This window comes from Pogona vitticeps, chromosome 2 (genome assembly GCF_051106095.1).
Source record: "Pogona vitticeps strain Pit_001003342236 chromosome 2, PviZW2.1, whole genome shotgun sequence".
In the NCBI taxonomy this organism is placed as follows: domain Eukaryota; kingdom Metazoa; phylum Chordata; class Lepidosauria; order Squamata; family Agamidae; genus Pogona; species Pogona vitticeps.
The window spans coordinates 16637593-16654668 of record NC_135784.1 but is presented as its reverse complement, the minus strand read 5'-3'; the positions used below and the strand labels follow the sequence as shown (position 1 = coordinate 16654668).

Below are 17076 nucleotides of genomic sequence, written 5' to 3'. Positions count from 1 at the left end.
ATGCGGAGACGTCTATCGAATTAATTAAAGATTATAATGAGTTCAAAAAGTTAGTTTTTGCATAAATTCAGAACAGTTGAGACAGAAATTCAGGTCTTTGACCAAGAAACCTGATGAGTCTTACTCTCATTTAGGGGCCAACCTGTCCAGATATTAAGACAAATGGCTGGTACAGGAAAAAGCTGAGACAGTAGAAGACCTTAAAAATATTTTTGGATTGGAGCAGTTCTATTCTCTCTTACCTGGAGAACTGAGATTTTTGGTCAAGGACAGGAAACCGAGAAATTTGAGAGAGGCAGGGTAGATTGTGGATTTTATTTCCCAGATCAGAAAATCAAGTGGTTATGAGGGGAAGGTTGTGAGAAAAGTGTGGGAAGACTCTAATAAGTACCCCAGAGGGCAATTTAAAAACCAGCAGAAGGTTGGAGGCCATTTTGTGGGAAAGTCCTCAGACCAAAACCAAGCCAGAGGACAAAATTTGGAGGGAAAAGGAGGTAAAGGTGCTTGGAATGATCAATGGAACTCTAGAACTTGTTTTAGGTGTAATGAAAAAGGCCATATTGCATCCAAATAAAGAATTTGTACCACAAAAAGTAAATTTAGGTAAGCCTAAGGCAGTATACTGTGTGCAACAAGAGCAGAACAATCCACCAAGGGAGGAGTCAGTCGCTATGGCAACACAAGCTGAACTCTCTACACAGGCTGATTATATTGAACCTGATTTACCTTTGGCCAAGATTAGACATTGCTTTTAATTAAAACGAACCAAGAGATATTTCAAACAACTGGGGACCATATTTATATCTTTGATAACAAATACATGGCTTTGAGGGACTCATGTTCACAAGTCACTCTGTGTCACATTGATATAATACCTCAGAAATACATCTTAAAAGGGGAAAACATGGTTGTAAAGGGAATTGGTGAAAAAGCAGTCACTTTGCTTGTGGCTGAGGTACACCTTAGGTACCGGGGATGGGAAGGACCTTGGAGAATTGGGATTTCTTCTCAGGTTCCAGCAGCGGTTTTAATTGGCAATGACCTCTCTGAACATGTGAAGAGGGTTTTAGTTGTGACACGTTCCCAACAAGATAAAGCAGAGACAGCTGAGGAAGGGAGTGAAAATCAGAGAAAGGGAATGCCTGACAGTAGTAACTCAGCTGAAATTTTTCCACTTAATATTTCTCAAAGCAATGCGTTCAGTCAAGAACAGAAATCAGATTCCACACTGAAACAATGCTTTGAGAGCATTTCTGAAGCAAAATTAACCCATGAAAGACCTGAGAGGTTCCACCTTGAACAGGGCTTATTGTATCAAGAGTCTCTAAGGGACGCCAAGAAAGGGGGGGGGACAATCTGCAAAAACAGTTAGTGGTGCCTATGAAATATCACCCGCAAACTAACGGGCTCACAGAGAGATTTAATGGGCCCCTTATGAGCATGATTAGGTCCTATTCTGCTGAGAACCCTTACAATTGGGATCAGAGAATACAACTTCTGTTATATGTATATATGTCTGTACCCCAAGACAGTACAGGATTTAGTCCTTTTGAATTGCTTTTGAATTGCTAATTAATTGACTTAATTAGACAAAGTTGGGAGAAGATAACAGAGTCTGATCCTGAGAACGTAATTTCATATTTAGACAACCTGATGAACACTTTGAAAAGAAATCTAGAGATAGCTGCTGAAAGTTTACAGGGGCAGAAAAATAAGCAGAAAGTATGGTATGACAAGAAAGCCAGGGAAAGAAGTTTTAATCCTGGAGATGAGGTGCTCGTGCTAAGACCTCTCAAAGGGAATAAGTTACAATTAACTTGGGCAGGACCATTTAGAATCATTGCCAAAATGAATGACCTTAATTATGTAATTAAGGAAGATGGAGAACTAGGCTGGAGGGTGGTTCATGTGAATATGATAAAACCATATTATAGGGAAGAGAGCAGAGTGTTGTTTGCTATGAAAGAAGCTGATAATGAAAAACATGACTTACCCTATTGGGAAGGAAGGGGGAAAACAATATATAATCCTGAAGACGTTAAAATCAGCCCTGTACTTTCCCATGAGCAACAGTGTGAATTGAGGACCTTATAACAAAGTACCGACAGGTTTTCTCCAACAAACAAAGGGAGTAGTGCACAAGATTGATACTGGAGATGCACCCCCACAATCAGTTACTCCATATAGGGTCACTGGGCCATATGTTGAGAAGGTGTGCAAGGAGCTACATGATATGCTGAAAGAAAACATCATTGTTCCGTCATCCAGTCCTTGGTCTGCTCCTATAGTCTTGGTCGACAAATCAGATGGCAGTGTTCGATTTTGTGTAGATTATAGGAAGCTGAATCATGTCACCAAGCCAGATGCGTATCCTATGCCCAGATTAGACAACCTAATAGAGACAGTAGGGGGATGTCAATATATTTCCTGCCTAGACCTAACGAAAGGATTCTGGCAAGTGAGAATTGACCTCAAAGACCAGGAGAAAACAGCTTTTTGTAGTCCTTTTGGTTTATACGAGTTCTGTGTTTTGAGTTTTGGTCTAAGAAACTCACCGGCAACTTTCCAGAGACTTATGGACCAAACTTTACAGGGACCTAGCGATTTCACAGTGGCTTATATAGACGACATAGGTATTTTTAGCCACACCTGGAGAGATCACCTGTGTCACCTAGAGACAGTGCTGCAAAGATTAACAGCAGCTGGGCTAACAGTGAAAGCAAGCAAATGCCAGCTGGGTAGCCCCGAATTGAAGTATTTAGGTCATGTAGTAGGGGGAGGTAGGATTAAACCCCTGGAAGCTAAGGTAGAAGCTATAAGTATCTGGCCTAGACCCACCACCAAGAAGAAAGTCAGATCATTTCTTGGGCTGGTAGGCTATTATAGGAGATTTATTCCTAGTTTCAGTGAGATAGCAGCTCCTTTGACTCAATTGCGGGGTTCCACAGGGGTCGATTATCTCCCCAATGCTGTTCAACATCTATATGAGGCCGCTGGGTGGGGTCATCAGGGGGTCTGGGGCCTCGTGTCATCAGTACGCTGATGACACCCAGCTCTACATCTCCTTCTCACCAACCGCAGGAGACACCGTTCTGTCCCTCCAGCGCTGCCTGGAGACCGTACTGCAATGGATGCAGGAAAATGGACTGAGGCTGAACCCAGATAAGACGGAGGTACTGAGGATGGGCGCCCCCATAGTAGGTGGTTTGGGAAACTCTCTCTTTTGGGGGGGGTGACTCTTGCCTCCAAGAGTGAAGTTCGCAGTCTGGGGTTCCATCTGGACCCAACGCTCACTATGGAAACCCAGGTGGAGTCGGTGGTCCGCACCGCCTTTTTTCACCTTTGGCGGATAGCCCAGCTGTGACCCTATCTTGATGTTGGGGCGCTCACTACCTTGATGCATGGGCTCGTAATCTCAGATTAGACCACTGTAACGCTCTCTATGTGGGGCTACCTTTGAGGCTGATGCGGAAACTCCAAGTGGTGCAGAATGCGGTGGCCAGACTTCTTAGTAGTGTGAGGAAATACCCACACATCACACCCACTCTGGCCACATTGCATTGGCTGCCATTCGGTTCCGCATTGACTTCAAAGTGTTGATGCTTACGTATAAAGCTCTATACGGTTTAGGGCCTAAATATTTGACAGAATGCCTTCTCCCACCAAGAACTACCCGGGTCACTCGATCAAGTCAGGAGGTGAGGCTGAGGAGCCTTACGCCGAGGGAGGCTGAAAGGAAAAAACAAGAAATCGGGCCTTCTCGGCGGTGGCGCCTCGCCTCTGGAACAACTTGCCTCCAGAGATTCGTGAGGCCCCATCGCTGGGTATTTTCAAGACCAATCTAAAAACATGGAGGTATTAGCAGGCCTTCCCTCCAGATAACAATTAAATCTTTTTCCTTCTTTGCCTATTATGTGCTATTTTTCGCCATCTTGAAGAATTTGCTTATTGTTTTTCCTTATTGTTTATTGTTTAATTGTTTACTTTTGTATATTTTTATTTTTTGTTATATGTGTTTAAGTCTGTGTTTTTATCTGTCTGGACGCAGCCTAGAATGGTTGTTTCAACCAGATAGGTGGGGTATAAATAGAATGAATGAATGAATGAATGAATGAATGAATGAATGAATGAATGAATGAATGAATGAATGAATAAATAAATAAATAAATAAATGTATAAATAAATAAATAAAACAAGCAGCTGGTGAGATCGTTCCATACGAAGCAATGGGACTGCTTAACCAAGACTAGGCTTGGTGCCAGGATAGTACTCCTAGAAGGATTCTCCTCTGTTGTCCCAGGTGGCTCATGAGGAGAAGTGCTTGGCACATAACTGGAAGGCCAGGAACTCTTCTTGCGGGTGAGCAGCAGCAGCAGCAGCAGCAGCTGGAGACCCCAGAGGACCCAGAAGATGATGACGGAGAAGAAGCTCCTGCTCTCCCCTCAGGCATATCGGAGGCTTCTCCAGATCTTCAGGGGATGGATTCTTTTCTACAGAGGAATCGGGGAGCCTTTCATCCTTGGAGTCGGGACAAAGGTATTCTGTTTCCCTCTGCACATTAATCATTGTATACTTTTGTCTTGATTACAACTCATCGTTTCTCTGTTTTATAATAACTTTATATGTAACTTCCGATTCCTTCTAATTGGGTGACTGAACCAGGAATGTATTTTAGACACTCAATGCCTCACTTAATCTGCATGTTCATCTTTTTACAGTGGACCCTCGACTTCCGGATTTAATCCGTATTGGAACGGTGGTTGCAGGTCGAAAAGTCCGTAGGTTGAGGGTCTATTTCCCATAGGAATGCATTGAAAACCTCTTTTTTTATTAAACACAGACAAACATACAAAACAAACACAAAAACTTATATGCAGAGAGAATATATCCATTTAACATATAAACCTGACTACATAAACCATATGCCCTACTAAGCATCTTTAGGCCATATCCATTTAATATATACAGTGGTGCCTCGCTTAACGAGCACCTTGTATAGCGACGAATCCGCATAGCGATCCCTTTTCCGGGATCGCTAATGCGGAGGCATCGCGTCGGCCTCTATGGCCGAAACTCGCATAGCGAAGATCGGTAAGCGTTTCGCTTACCGACCTTCGCTTTGTGACCCGCCGATCAGCTGTTCGGCGGGTCCAAAATGGCCGCCGGAACAGCCGAAATGGCTGCGCGCAGCGTTTTCGCGCCCTCCCTTCGCTTACCGAGGGCGCGAAAATGGCTGCCGGCTATGGGAAGACTTCGTTAAACTGTGAGTTTTCTGCCGATTTGGAACGCATTAAACGATGTTTAATGCGTTCCAATGGCTTTTTTGTTCCGTTTAACGAAGTATTCACATAGCGAGGCACCACTGTAATTCTGACTACATAAACCCTAAAGATTAACATACTTAAATTGTCTAATAGATAATCTTAAGCCTGTATTGATCTTATATTCAAGCCATTCTTAGTTGCATAGACCAGTGGTTCTTAACCTTTGTTACTCGGATGCTTTTGAACTGCAACTCCCAGAAACCCCAGTCAGGACAGCTGGTGGTGAAGGCTTCTGGGAGTTGCAGTCCAAAACTCCTGAGTAACCCAAGGTTAAGAACCAGTGCCATAGACCAACTATAGTTCACAAGTTACTTAGTATCTTCATGTTTCTAACTCCTCATCAATATGTGTGATCAGAATATGCAATCGAATTTAAGCATTACCTATATTTATCAACCATTAAAGACATTCAGCAAGTAACTTCCCCATTTTTATTATATTTCTTTGCTCCATGTATAAACCAGGGATTTTTAGTTATTTATAGCCTTGTGAATCTAGGAATTCATTTCTTTCATTCTTTTTACTGGCTTTTAAAGTGCTATCTATATAGTCTCTATATATTCTTTCACCTGTGTACACCTCTAACCAGTACTCATCATAAGCAATTCTAATTTCATCATAAAGGTGGCTTAGCCATACACACCTCCCCACGTAGAGGCTCTAGGCTGGCTCAATACATTTCTGAAAGATCCCCACTTTTACAGGTTAAAAGACATTGTAAGTCTCATCTTGTCTATATAATCAATATAGTGATTCACTCATATTTAAGCTCAATATATAAACCATAAGAGCCCAAGCATCTAATATTATTATTCTTCATTTACCTTTATGAAATTTATAGCTACATATATTTACCTACCTTTTAGCTTCCCACCTAGCCAAAATTGCTTATAATGTGATTACTCATATTGCTTTCTGTGTGGATATATCTCTCTCAGGACCAAGAAATCTTATCATTTAATCCGCAGGTTATTTTCTCCCCTTTCCCTTTTGCTTCTTGACTCCAGTATCAAACTTCCAAGATTAATTTCTTACACCCCTTTTACCAGTTTTAAAATGCCATCTATAAAATTTCATTGACATTTTCTATGCGATTTACTAATTTCCTCTCAATATAATCCATATCTTGATTTCCAAGCAACACAGATCTATTCGACCTCTGATCACAAATTTCTGCCTCTAAATTCACCCATGTCTTCCCTTTAACATTATTTTCCATCAGGATGAAATCCATGTACTCGCCCACCTTGTCTCCACCCCTCCTTTCCTCATTTTAAAATATTTCATTCTGTTTTTTTTTTTTAAGTCTCTCTCTGCCTCTTCGGAGGCTGTTGTTCGATTAGTTCAGAGCAGTCAATTGTTTCATCTCCCATCTCCTCCTCAGGAATGGTGGTCTCTCCCTCTCTCTCTGGCGATGATTCAGCTGATTCAAAAGATGCTGTCTGTTTGTCTCCTGTCTCTATCATAGTGACCAAGCCAAGAAGTATTGCTTTAATATCTGTCTTCAGTTCTGAAATTTGAGCCTTAAGATGATTTTTTATTTATTTATTTTATTTTATTTTGTTTATTTATTTTATTTATATCCCGCCTATCTAGTCGATAGACCACTCTAGGTGGCTGATTGATGAGATTAGATCGAAATTCCTGAAGACAGAATATCAGATTGGTTTCCATTTTAAAATCCCAAAGATGAGTCTCGCCCTTAAATTTTCATCCAAAAATCGGGAGGCGGGGCTTTGTTGCGGTGCTGCCAGCAACTCCAGAGAGGAGCTCTCTGGAAAAAGCTGGAACCCTCCGGCCCGGGATCCCCTTTTTGAAATGGGGATCAAAGGAGAGTCTAGAAGTCTCTCTGAAGCAGATGGTGAGCAGCAGAAGGAGAAGAAAGGGAGGCAGACCCGGACTTTTTTCTTCTGAAGAAATCACCGTGCACGGACTGGAGCGGGCGCCATTTTTTGGCACTGAGCCGCGAGGAACCCTTTACCGGGGGAGAGGAGAGCAATCAATATAAACTAATAATATATAACAAGTAAGTAAGCCGAAGCCTCTGATTTATGAAACAGCCTCATTAAGCTGAAATAAGAATGAAAATATTTGGCTGAAAGAATAAATGCAGCGGCGGGTTTATCTTATCAGTCTGACTCAAAAACGAAACTAAGCTTCTCCAAGTGAACTTTTAAACACCAGGCTGATTCTAAAGCCGAGAGTCTGAGATGGAAAAATAAATCTTATGTTTCTGGAGAAGAATCCCAGACAGCAACACCGTCTGACTGGATTTAAGAGACTTCGGTGGATGCAGTGTGGCTGGGATACGTTACTCTTTGCCTTCTCTGGAGTTTGTGAACTATAAATAATAGAATCTGGTGGTTTTCGGGAGAAGGAGCTGACGTGGCCGACTGGACTAAGGAGCATTAAGGGGTTAATGAAGATCACAAGACGAGCTCCAAGGACAATCTACTGGACAGTTTGAAACTCTGTGACTGTTGTTTTGTTTATCGGACTGCAGACCGCGTGTGAGTCTAATAATAGAAGCTTGCTGAACTCAGGAGAAGAAGAAATAACTGCGTCACGGTTCTAATTGATATTGTATTTGCTGGGCTAAAAGTTGATTTTTATACTACAATATTTGGACAAAGATTGGAGGGAGATCTAAGGGGAGGTTTATGATGAGGGGTTTGAATTGTTGATAAAATTGTGGAAACTGTGGAAGGATTTCTAGGGGGTGATTATTGTGGTATTTATACAAACCCCAAAGCCTGAGATGGACCCCAAAAATTCAAAAGAACAAATGGAGACTTGGTCTGTTCAATCCCAAAGTTCTGGAATAGTGGTGCAAGAAATAGAAAAGGAATGGCAGATTAATATACAAAGGCTAATATTATCAGGGTTCCAGCAAGTGAATGCAGGTCTTAGCAAAATAGAAGATTTGATGAAAGGGACGAAAGAGGGGACAGTAGATGCCAAACAAAACTTAAATGAAGTTGTACAGACTTTAGAATCGTCTGTATTAGACATGACACCAGGTAATATGAATGCAGTAGAGAGTTATCCAGTGACCCATGCAGCTTCCAAAATTAAAAAGCATTATGACAAAAATCTTAAGGAGGCAGAGATACTGAAACCAGACAATTTTATGGTGAAAATATGGGAAGTGAAAAAAATGGATATTCTGTCAGATGGGCTGAAAGACTGTTCAATTCAAAAAGAAACTGAACGATGGGATGTATTGTATAAATGGCAGCAGCTACCAGACAATGTTGGAATAACATAGAATAAAATTAAAATTAAATGATAAGATAAAAGCAGGAGGGTAATCAAACTGTGAAAAAGCAAAAAGTTGATATGTATTAGTAATATGAATTGATTGGATGATGTTATACTTTATGCTCTCCTATCCCCCAAAACCATTTTTCCTTTCCTATCCCCTCTTTCTTTTTGTACCCTTTATCCCTGTTCCTAAATAAAAAAAAAAGAGAGAGAGAGAGAAAAAAAATTTTCATCCAAAAATCATTAGAGTCAGACAGACGAAGTTACTACGCTTTCCATTCTCCTCCTTGGCCAAAACTGATTCAGAGACTTGTGGAAAACATTCTGGTCATAAAAGTGACTATTTGATATATAATCCTCCTTTATGGTCAAAGTAAAGTTCCATAGATTTAAGCTGCTCAGAGTCATTCAAGATTCTCAAGCTTCTAATGTATAAAAAGCCAAGACATAGGAGGGGGGTTAGGGTGGAAAGGACAGTTAAGTTTCATTTTCTCAGTTCTAACCAAGTTATGGTGTAGTAAGAAATACCTCCAAAGTTTGCCAAGATCCTCTGCCGCTTAAGAGATCGTCTCCACAATCAAACTTCCAAGAGAGAAACAAAATATCTGGTCTGTTACTTGCCATAGAGATAGCCCATCAACTTCTGTTCAAGCAGTCAGATCATAAATCTTCCTTTCTCCCCCTTCTCTGAGCAGCTACGCACCAATTCATCATGGCCATTTCACGAGTCAGTTGCTATTGAGGAAAGGAAACTCGTCCGAAAAAGCAGATTGCAGTCTAGCTTCTTCGGCATCTCCAGCCCCCCTGCTACAGTCCCGCTTCTCCTGTGGAAACTCGCCCCCCTTTCTTGGGGGGTCCACTGATTTGGAGTAAACCCAGTGGTTATCAGAGTCCTGAGAATTCTCCTGTTCTTGGTGCCTATTGCTCCACCCCTTTGAAAACCTCTTAATCTGTAACCCACCAAAGAAAAAAACACACCCCCAAAAGAAAACAAATGCAAAAAGCAGCACCTTACCTGTCCAAAAGGGTCCCTCGCTGCTGCCATCACCACTGCTGAAGCTCTCTGAGGGCTTCTCCGCTGCTGACGGAGGCCTCATGGTGGTCTGGGGCTGCCACCATCGCCGCTGCAGAAGCCCTCTGAGGGCTTCTCCACCGCCATGGGAGGCCTCTCAGAGGTCGGCTGCTGGTGGTGGTGGCGGACTTCTCAGGGTACACCGGGCCTACTCCCCTGGTAGGCCCGGTAGGCCCTGGGAAAGCCAGCGGTGGCGGACTTCTCAGGGTACAACGGGCCTACTCCCTTGGTAGGCCCAGTAAGCCCTGGGAAAGCCAGCAGTGGCGGACTTCTCCGGGTACACTGGGCCTACTCCCCTGGTAGGCCCGGTAGGCCCTAGGAAAGCCAGCAGTGGCAGACAACCAGAGAAGCTTTGGAGGCACAATCAGCGGTGAGGGGGACCTCTGGAGGCCTTCCAGGGCTACTCTGCCGCCATGGGAGGCATCTCAGAGGTCCCCCTGCCACCAATCGTGCTTTGGAGGCCTCCAGCAGTGGTGGGGGAGCCTCATAGATGCCTCCCATTGCGGTGGAGAAGCGCGGGAAGGCATCCGGAGACACGATCGGCAGCCTACGGACTGGAAGGGAGAGGCGGGGGAAGCGCCAAATTCAAATTTGGTGCTTTCCCCTCCTCCCTCTTCCAATCCATAGGTTGGTTCTCCAGCCGCAAGCCGAAGTGAAATTTTCCAGCCAGAGAAGTCTGTAAGTCAAAAAGTTTGCAGGTGGAGCCGTCTGCAAGTCGAGGGTCCACTGTAATGTGCTGGGTACTCAGAGATGGTTTACTCTTTCCCTTTTTCGGTTGGACGTGTAAATCAACTCCTCCTTGCTTTCCCAAGGTTCAGTGTTTACTGTTTTTATGCCTCTTATGTATGGATTGGAAGCAAAACAGTGCAGGGGTTTGCCAAAAATTGTTTTCATTCAGTGATATTTCTGGTGATTCATTGTTTTCAGAACACTTGTAGTAAACAATACCTTCACAACGTCTGTTTAAAAGTGCTTTTCTTTTAGGGTAATTGGGGTGGGGATTTTTATACACCCCTATGATTGTTTTAACACTCTTGAAAAGAAAAGGTGGCATATTCTGAGACAAGATAACAAAGTCCCATGAGCTATCATGGGGGATCAAACCCCTGAATTCTGGATCCACACTCCATTCAATGATCTCTCCATCCAGCTATACCTGGTTTAGAAAAACACTTTTGCATCTGATAGGACCTTTTGCACTTCCTTCCTCTTTATCATTCTCCTTCCAGGCAAAATAAATGTTCTTGGACTTCAGTGCTCAGCAATTCTGCTCATTGTTTGTTCTGGTCCACCTAAAAGTTCTTAAGCACTGAGACTGGAAAACAGATTCTTCAAAATCCTCTGACTTCTGTAGGTCAAGAAGGTTGAAACCCAGGTCACGAATCATAGAATCATGTCCATCAAGTCGAACTTCCTGCTCAACTCAGTAATACAATTGTGATGTACTGTTTTCTCAGCACAGAAAGGGGAGGTAGCAGGAAATTTGCTTATCGATAGATATTTTCCCTATTAAATGGCAAAATCCTTTAATCACCATGAATTCTCTCCTTTTCCATATGCAGAAGACCTGAAGACATGAAGAAGTGTTTTTAAAACTTGCTGGATGGAGAAACCAGTGAGTGGAGTGTGGATGTGGAATTCAATGGTTCGATCCCCCATGATGGCTCATGGGGCTTTACTGTTCAAAAGTGTTAGAACAATTGTAGGGGGGTATAGAAATCACACCCAAATTATTTTTCTGGACTCTCTGGCTTTCTCCATAATCCAGCGCATGTTAGCAATTTGGTCTCTAGTTCCTCTGCCCCTTTGAAATTCAGTTTGTGCACTTAGACTGGAAAACTGATTCCTTAAAATCCTCAGACTTCTGATGGTTAAGAAGGTTGAAACCCAGGTGATCTGCTGTTTTCTCAGCACAGAAAGGGAGGCAGCAGGAAATTGGTTTATCGATAGATATTTTCCATGTTAAATGTCCAAAGTTTCTAATCACCATGAATTCTCTCCTTCTTCCAGCAGATGATGCACAGGAGGAGGAAGGAAAACTCCACAGAACATCCCCAGAAAGAGTGGAGGGTGAAAATGAGAACTGTGGGAACAGAGATGAATCGCAGAGGGAGACGGAAAATGAGGCAAATGAGAGGAAAAACAAACCTCACCCTTATCTGAGAGGAGTTGTCTGTAAACAAGAACAGGAAAAGATAATAAACAAGGACCTCAATGTCCTTCAGAACTCAGAGTTTGAACTAAGGAGTCCTCATACAGGAGAGAAAACCTTTCCCTGTGAAGAATGTGGGAAGAGGTTCACTCACCGTTCAAACCTTGTAGTACATCAACAAATTCATTCAGGAGAAAAAACCTTTCCCTCTGAAGAATGTGGGAAAAGGTTTTCCCAAAACTCCAACCTCGTAGCACACCAACGAATTTACTCTGGAGAAAAAAGGTATGCATGTGATGAATTGAGAAATGTTTAAGTGCTCCCTCAAAGTTGATAGCACATCAGCACTCACATTCAGGGGAGAAACCCTATCAATGTAAAATATGTGGCAAACAGTTTAGCTCCTTTTCAAACCTCACCAAACATCAACGAATTCACTCAGGGGAAAAACCTTACACATGCAAAGAATGTGGGAAATGTTTCAGTGATCCGTCAGCTTTGAAAGTACATCAGTACCGGTAGGTAGAAGTACCTGGTGGCGCACTAGTTAAACTGCAGTCCTGCAGCCAAAACTCTGCTCATGACCCGTATTTAATTCCATGAGTCAAGGCTGACTCACCCTTCAGTCCTTCTGGGGTTGGAAAATTGAGTACTCAGCTTACAGGGGTGGCGTGGGGGTGGGGATATGTAGTCTGCAGGATTGTCATCAGCTCAGAGAGTGATTTGAATGCTCTGGGTACCATATAAGCATAACAGAGAGTGATCAATGACAAGAAAAGCAGCTGGATGAGATCGTACCATGCAAAGAAAGGGGATTGCTTAACCAAGACTAGTCAAGGGGACAGGATTGTACTCCTAGAAGGACTCTCCTCTGTTGTCCCAGGTGGCCCATGAAGAGAAACGCTTGGCGCATACCTGGAAGACCAGGACCTCTTCTTGAGGGTGAGCAGAAGCAGGTGGAGACCCCAGAGGACCCAGAAGATGATGACGGAGAAGAAGCTGTTGCTCTCCCCTCAGGCATATTGGAGGCATCTCGAACTCTGCTGGGTATAGAGTCTTTTCTACAAAGGAATCGGGGAGCCTTTCATCCTTGGAGTTGGGACAAAGTTATTCTGTTTCCCTCTGCATGTTAATCATTGTATACGTTTGTCTTGATTACCACTCATCACTTCTCTGTTTTATAATAACTTTACGTGAAACTTCCGATTCATTCTAATTGTGTTACTGCACCAGCAATGTGTCTTAAACACTTAATGCCTCTGTTAAGCTGATTTTTCATCTTTTAAATGTGTTATTTAGATTATTCTGACTCACAACACCCCTTTCCCAGCTGGAGGCTACTCAGAGATGGTTGACCTGTCCCCTTTTCAGGTTGGACATGTACATCAACTACCTTTTCTGTATGGATTGGGAAGCAAAACAGAACAGGGGATTGCTAAAAAAACTTGTTTTAGTTTAGTAGTCTTGCTAGTACAGTAGCTGATTCATTGTTCTTGGAACACTTGTATTAAAACATATATCTTCATGCTGTATATTTAATAGATCTTCAAGTCTAGGGCAATTTGGGGTTGATTTCTATACTCCCAAAGTTGTTTTAACCCTCTTGAACAGAAAAGGTAGCAAATTCTGAGAAAAGGTTACGAAGTCCCAGGAAGTATCATGATGGAATCAAAACCTTGAACTCTAGATCCACAGTCCATTCACTGATCTCTTCATCTAGCTAGGATTAGAAAAACAATTTTTTCAGGACATGAACTTTTGCATTTGCATTCTCTTTTACATTCCCTTCCCGAGCAAAAATAAATGTTCTTGGACTTTAGTGCTCAGCCAATAAACACTCATTTTTTGTTCAAATCCACCTAAAACTTTTAGCACTAAGACTGGAAATATGATTCCATTAAATCCATGGATTTATGTTGGTTAAGAAGCTGGAAACCCAGATCACGAATGATTGGGATCTACTGTTTTCTCAACAGAGAAATGAAGGCAGCAAGAAATTGGCATATTGATAGGTATTTTCCCTGTTAAATGCGAAAAGCCACTAACTGCCATGAATTCTCTCTTTCTTCCAGCAGATGATGCACAGGAGGAGGAAAGAAAACTCCACGGGACATCCCCAGAAAGAGTGGAAGATGAAAATGAGAACTGTGGGATCAGAGATGAATCACCAAGGCAGAAGGAAAATGAGGCAAATGAGATGAAAAACAAACCTCACCCTTATCAGAGAGAAGTTTTCTGTCAAGAAGAAGAGGAAAAGACAATAAAAACATGCCTCAATGTCCCTCAGAGCTCAGATTCTGGGCTAAGGAGCCCTCTGAGGAAAAGCCCAGTGAAATGTCCAAGATGCCACTCAGAGGAAAATCTTTGTAAATGTTTGGATCATGGAGAGAGTTCCAGAAGGAGGCCAGAAGATCCAGGATTTCCCACAAGAGAGAAACCTTATGAAGACTCAGGGTCTGTAAAATGCTTCAGTGTTAGCTCAGCTCTTCAAGTCACTCAGCCAGTGGACTCAGAAGGAAAATTATATAAAGGTGAAGAATGTGGCAAGAGCTTCAAGGGAAGTTCTGGACTGAAGCAACATCAGGGAATGCACACTGAGGAGAGACCCTACAAATGTCATGAATGTGGAAAGGGCTTCATGAGGAATTCATATCTCAGAGAACATCAACGGATCCATACAGGAGAGAAACCCTTTCCCTGTGAAGAATGTGGGAAAATGTTCTCCCAACACTCTAACCTCAGAGTACACCAACGAATTCACTCCGGAGAAAAACCGCATGCATGCGATGAATGTGGGAAATGTTTCACGCAGCTCTCCAATTTAACCAGACATCAACGCTCACATTCAGGGGATAAACCCTATCATTGTAAAAGTTGTGGCAAAAAGTTCAGCTCCAGTTCAAACCTCACCGTACATCAACGAATTCACTCAGGGGAGAAACCTTATACATGCAAAGAATGTAGGAAATGTTTCAGTGATCCAACAGCTTTCAAAGTACATCAGCGCCGTCACACAGGGGAGAAACCTTATCAATGCGAAGAATGTGGAAAAATGTTCTCCCAACACTCTCACCTTACAAGACACCAACGAAGTCACTCTGAAGGAAAACCGTATGCATGTGAAAATGTTTCACACGTCTCTCCAATTTAACCATACATCAGCGCTCACATTCACGGAAGAGTCCATATCGTTCTGAAGAATGTGGGATAAGCTTCACAGCCTAGTCACCCTTCACAGAACATCAACAACTTTGTACTGGGGAGAAACCACATGAATGTGAGGAATGTGGAGAAAGATTTCTCTGGTTCTTCAGTCTGAGAGAACAGAAGAAAATTCACTTCAGTCAGAACCTCTAAAATGATTCTTTGTCTGCACCAATTGTGTCTTTTACTTCAATAGTTTTATCATAATTTTAACTTCATCATTTTATGAAAATTGCCTTGAAACTAATAAATGATCTGATTCCAACTAAGTCTTTTTAGACTATCTGGAATATGGAAATAGGAATCCTGACTGTGTGAGTGTGGAAATGTTGAGCTTCTTTACAAGAGAGGTGCTGACACAAGTTGGAAGTTTTATGTGTCAAGTTGCATCCAAGTTACAGCAACTCTAACAGGATTTAGAGGATCTAACTCAGAGTCAAAGGGCAACAACATAAAAAGTCATATCATCCTAGGGTACGTAATGATAAGTCTTTTTGGTGGACATTTTGGTCCATTCATTGCCTCTTAAATGGTTTCAGGAGGAGACTGGCATTGGCCCGTACATAAGGAATCACAGCCTGGATGTTGAGCCCAGTTTTCCTTGGCATCTCTTCCTCTTGACTCATTCCCTTCCTCCTGTGTTTGAGGTTCCCCTCTCGATCATCTCCTGGGTGGGATTCCATGAGTTTTCTCTTCTCCCTCTAGTCTTTTCCCTGGTCTTCCTTTCACGTTCTATGTGGTGGTATAGTGGTGCCTCACACAACGAGTGCACCGTAGAGCGATGAATTCGCTCTTCGAGGCCGATTTTGCGATCGCAAATGCGATCGCATACCGATGCCTCAATAGGGAAAAAAATTGCAGAGCGAAGGTCGGTAAGCGGTTCGCTTACTGACCTTCGCTTTGCGACCTGCCGATCAGCTGTTCGGCGGCTATAAAATGGCCACCGGAAGCTGCAAAATGGCTACGCGCAGCATTTTCGTGCCCTCGTTAAACGAGGGGAGGGCGCGAAAATGGCTGCCAGCCATCGGAGAAACATCGCTGAACGGTGAGTACAGCAGCCGATTGGAATGCATTAAACACTGTTTAATGCATTCCAATGGGCTTTTCTGCCCCGCTCAGCGATGTTTTCACACAGCGAGGTTAATCAGGAACGGATTAACCTCGCTGTGCGAGGCACCACTGTATTCTCTTTTTCTCTCCCCCAAATAGAGGGTTTTCTAGAAGGGTGATGTTTCCCTGCTTCTTATTGGACGACCTTCAGCTGTTGGCTTTTAATGTGGAAATCCTTTGGAGGAAATGTTCTCTTCCTCCCAAGGTTCACAAACCCCACATTCCTGAGCACATTCTATATGAGAAAGGAGATGGTCAACTGGGGTAATGCTCTGGTTCAACGTCTGCATGTCAGAAGAGAGTGACATAGACTGGATGTGATGTGTGGAACTTCCTGCCTCATGCTCTGTGATTCTTTGTCTGCACCAATTGCGTCTTTTACTTCAATGATTTTATCCTGATTTTAACTTAATCATTATATGAAAATTGCCATGAAACCAATAAACAATCTGATTCCAACTAAGTCTTTTTAGACTACATGAAATATGGAAATAGGATTCCTGATTGTGTGAGTGTGGAAATGTTGATCTTCTTTACAAGAGAGCTGCTGACACAATTTGGAAGTTATGTCTGTCAAGTTGCATCCACGTTACAGCAACTCTGACAGGATTTAGACGTTCTAACTCAGAGACAAAGGTCAACAACATAACAAGTCATAGCATCCTAGGGTACTTAACTTATAGAAAGCAAAGTATACCTGCCAGGTAGTTGTCAAAGTTTCTCAGTGTGGGACTACTTACTACCTTTTGCGGTCATTGGTTTCACTGTTGTACTGCTCTAACAGATAGGATTTTATTCTGACATTCAATCGAAATCTTGCTTCCTGTAACTTTAGCCCATTGTTGCATGTCCGGCATTCTGGGGTCCATTCCAACACTTCATGTAGTTTGAATTTTTCTCTTTTACTTCTGCCTCAAAATTTTCCACAATTGTCTTTCTTAGTGTTCCTT

The 17076-nt window shown here is 42.6% G+C and overlaps 1 protein-coding gene across 4 annotated transcripts in view; it reads left to right on the top strand.

Annotated features, from left to right (window-relative positions):
* LOC140704281 (uncharacterized) overlaps window positions 1–16581 on the top strand; it is a 63523-nt gene extending 46942 nt beyond the window's left edge. Inside the window, exons 3-7 of one of the 4 annotated variants that reach the window (XM_078388125.1) lie at window positions 4301–4536; window positions 11674–12097; window positions 12675–12859; window positions 13885–16228; window positions 16310–16581. In XM_078388125.1, the coding sequence (XP_078244251.1) occupies window positions 4301–4536; window positions 11674–12097; window positions 12675–12859; window positions 13885–14963 (1924 nt within the window). In that variant the 3' untranslated portion in view covers window positions 14964–16228; window positions 16310–16581. Of the gene's footprint in view, window positions 1–4300; window positions 4537–11670; window positions 12098–12674; window positions 12860–13884; window positions 16229–16309 lie in introns of all 4 variants that reach the window. The other 3 variants (XM_078388127.1, XM_078388124.1, XM_078388126.1) reach the window with 3 other exon arrangements.
* The last annotated feature ends 495 nt before the right edge of the window (window positions 16582–17076 follow it).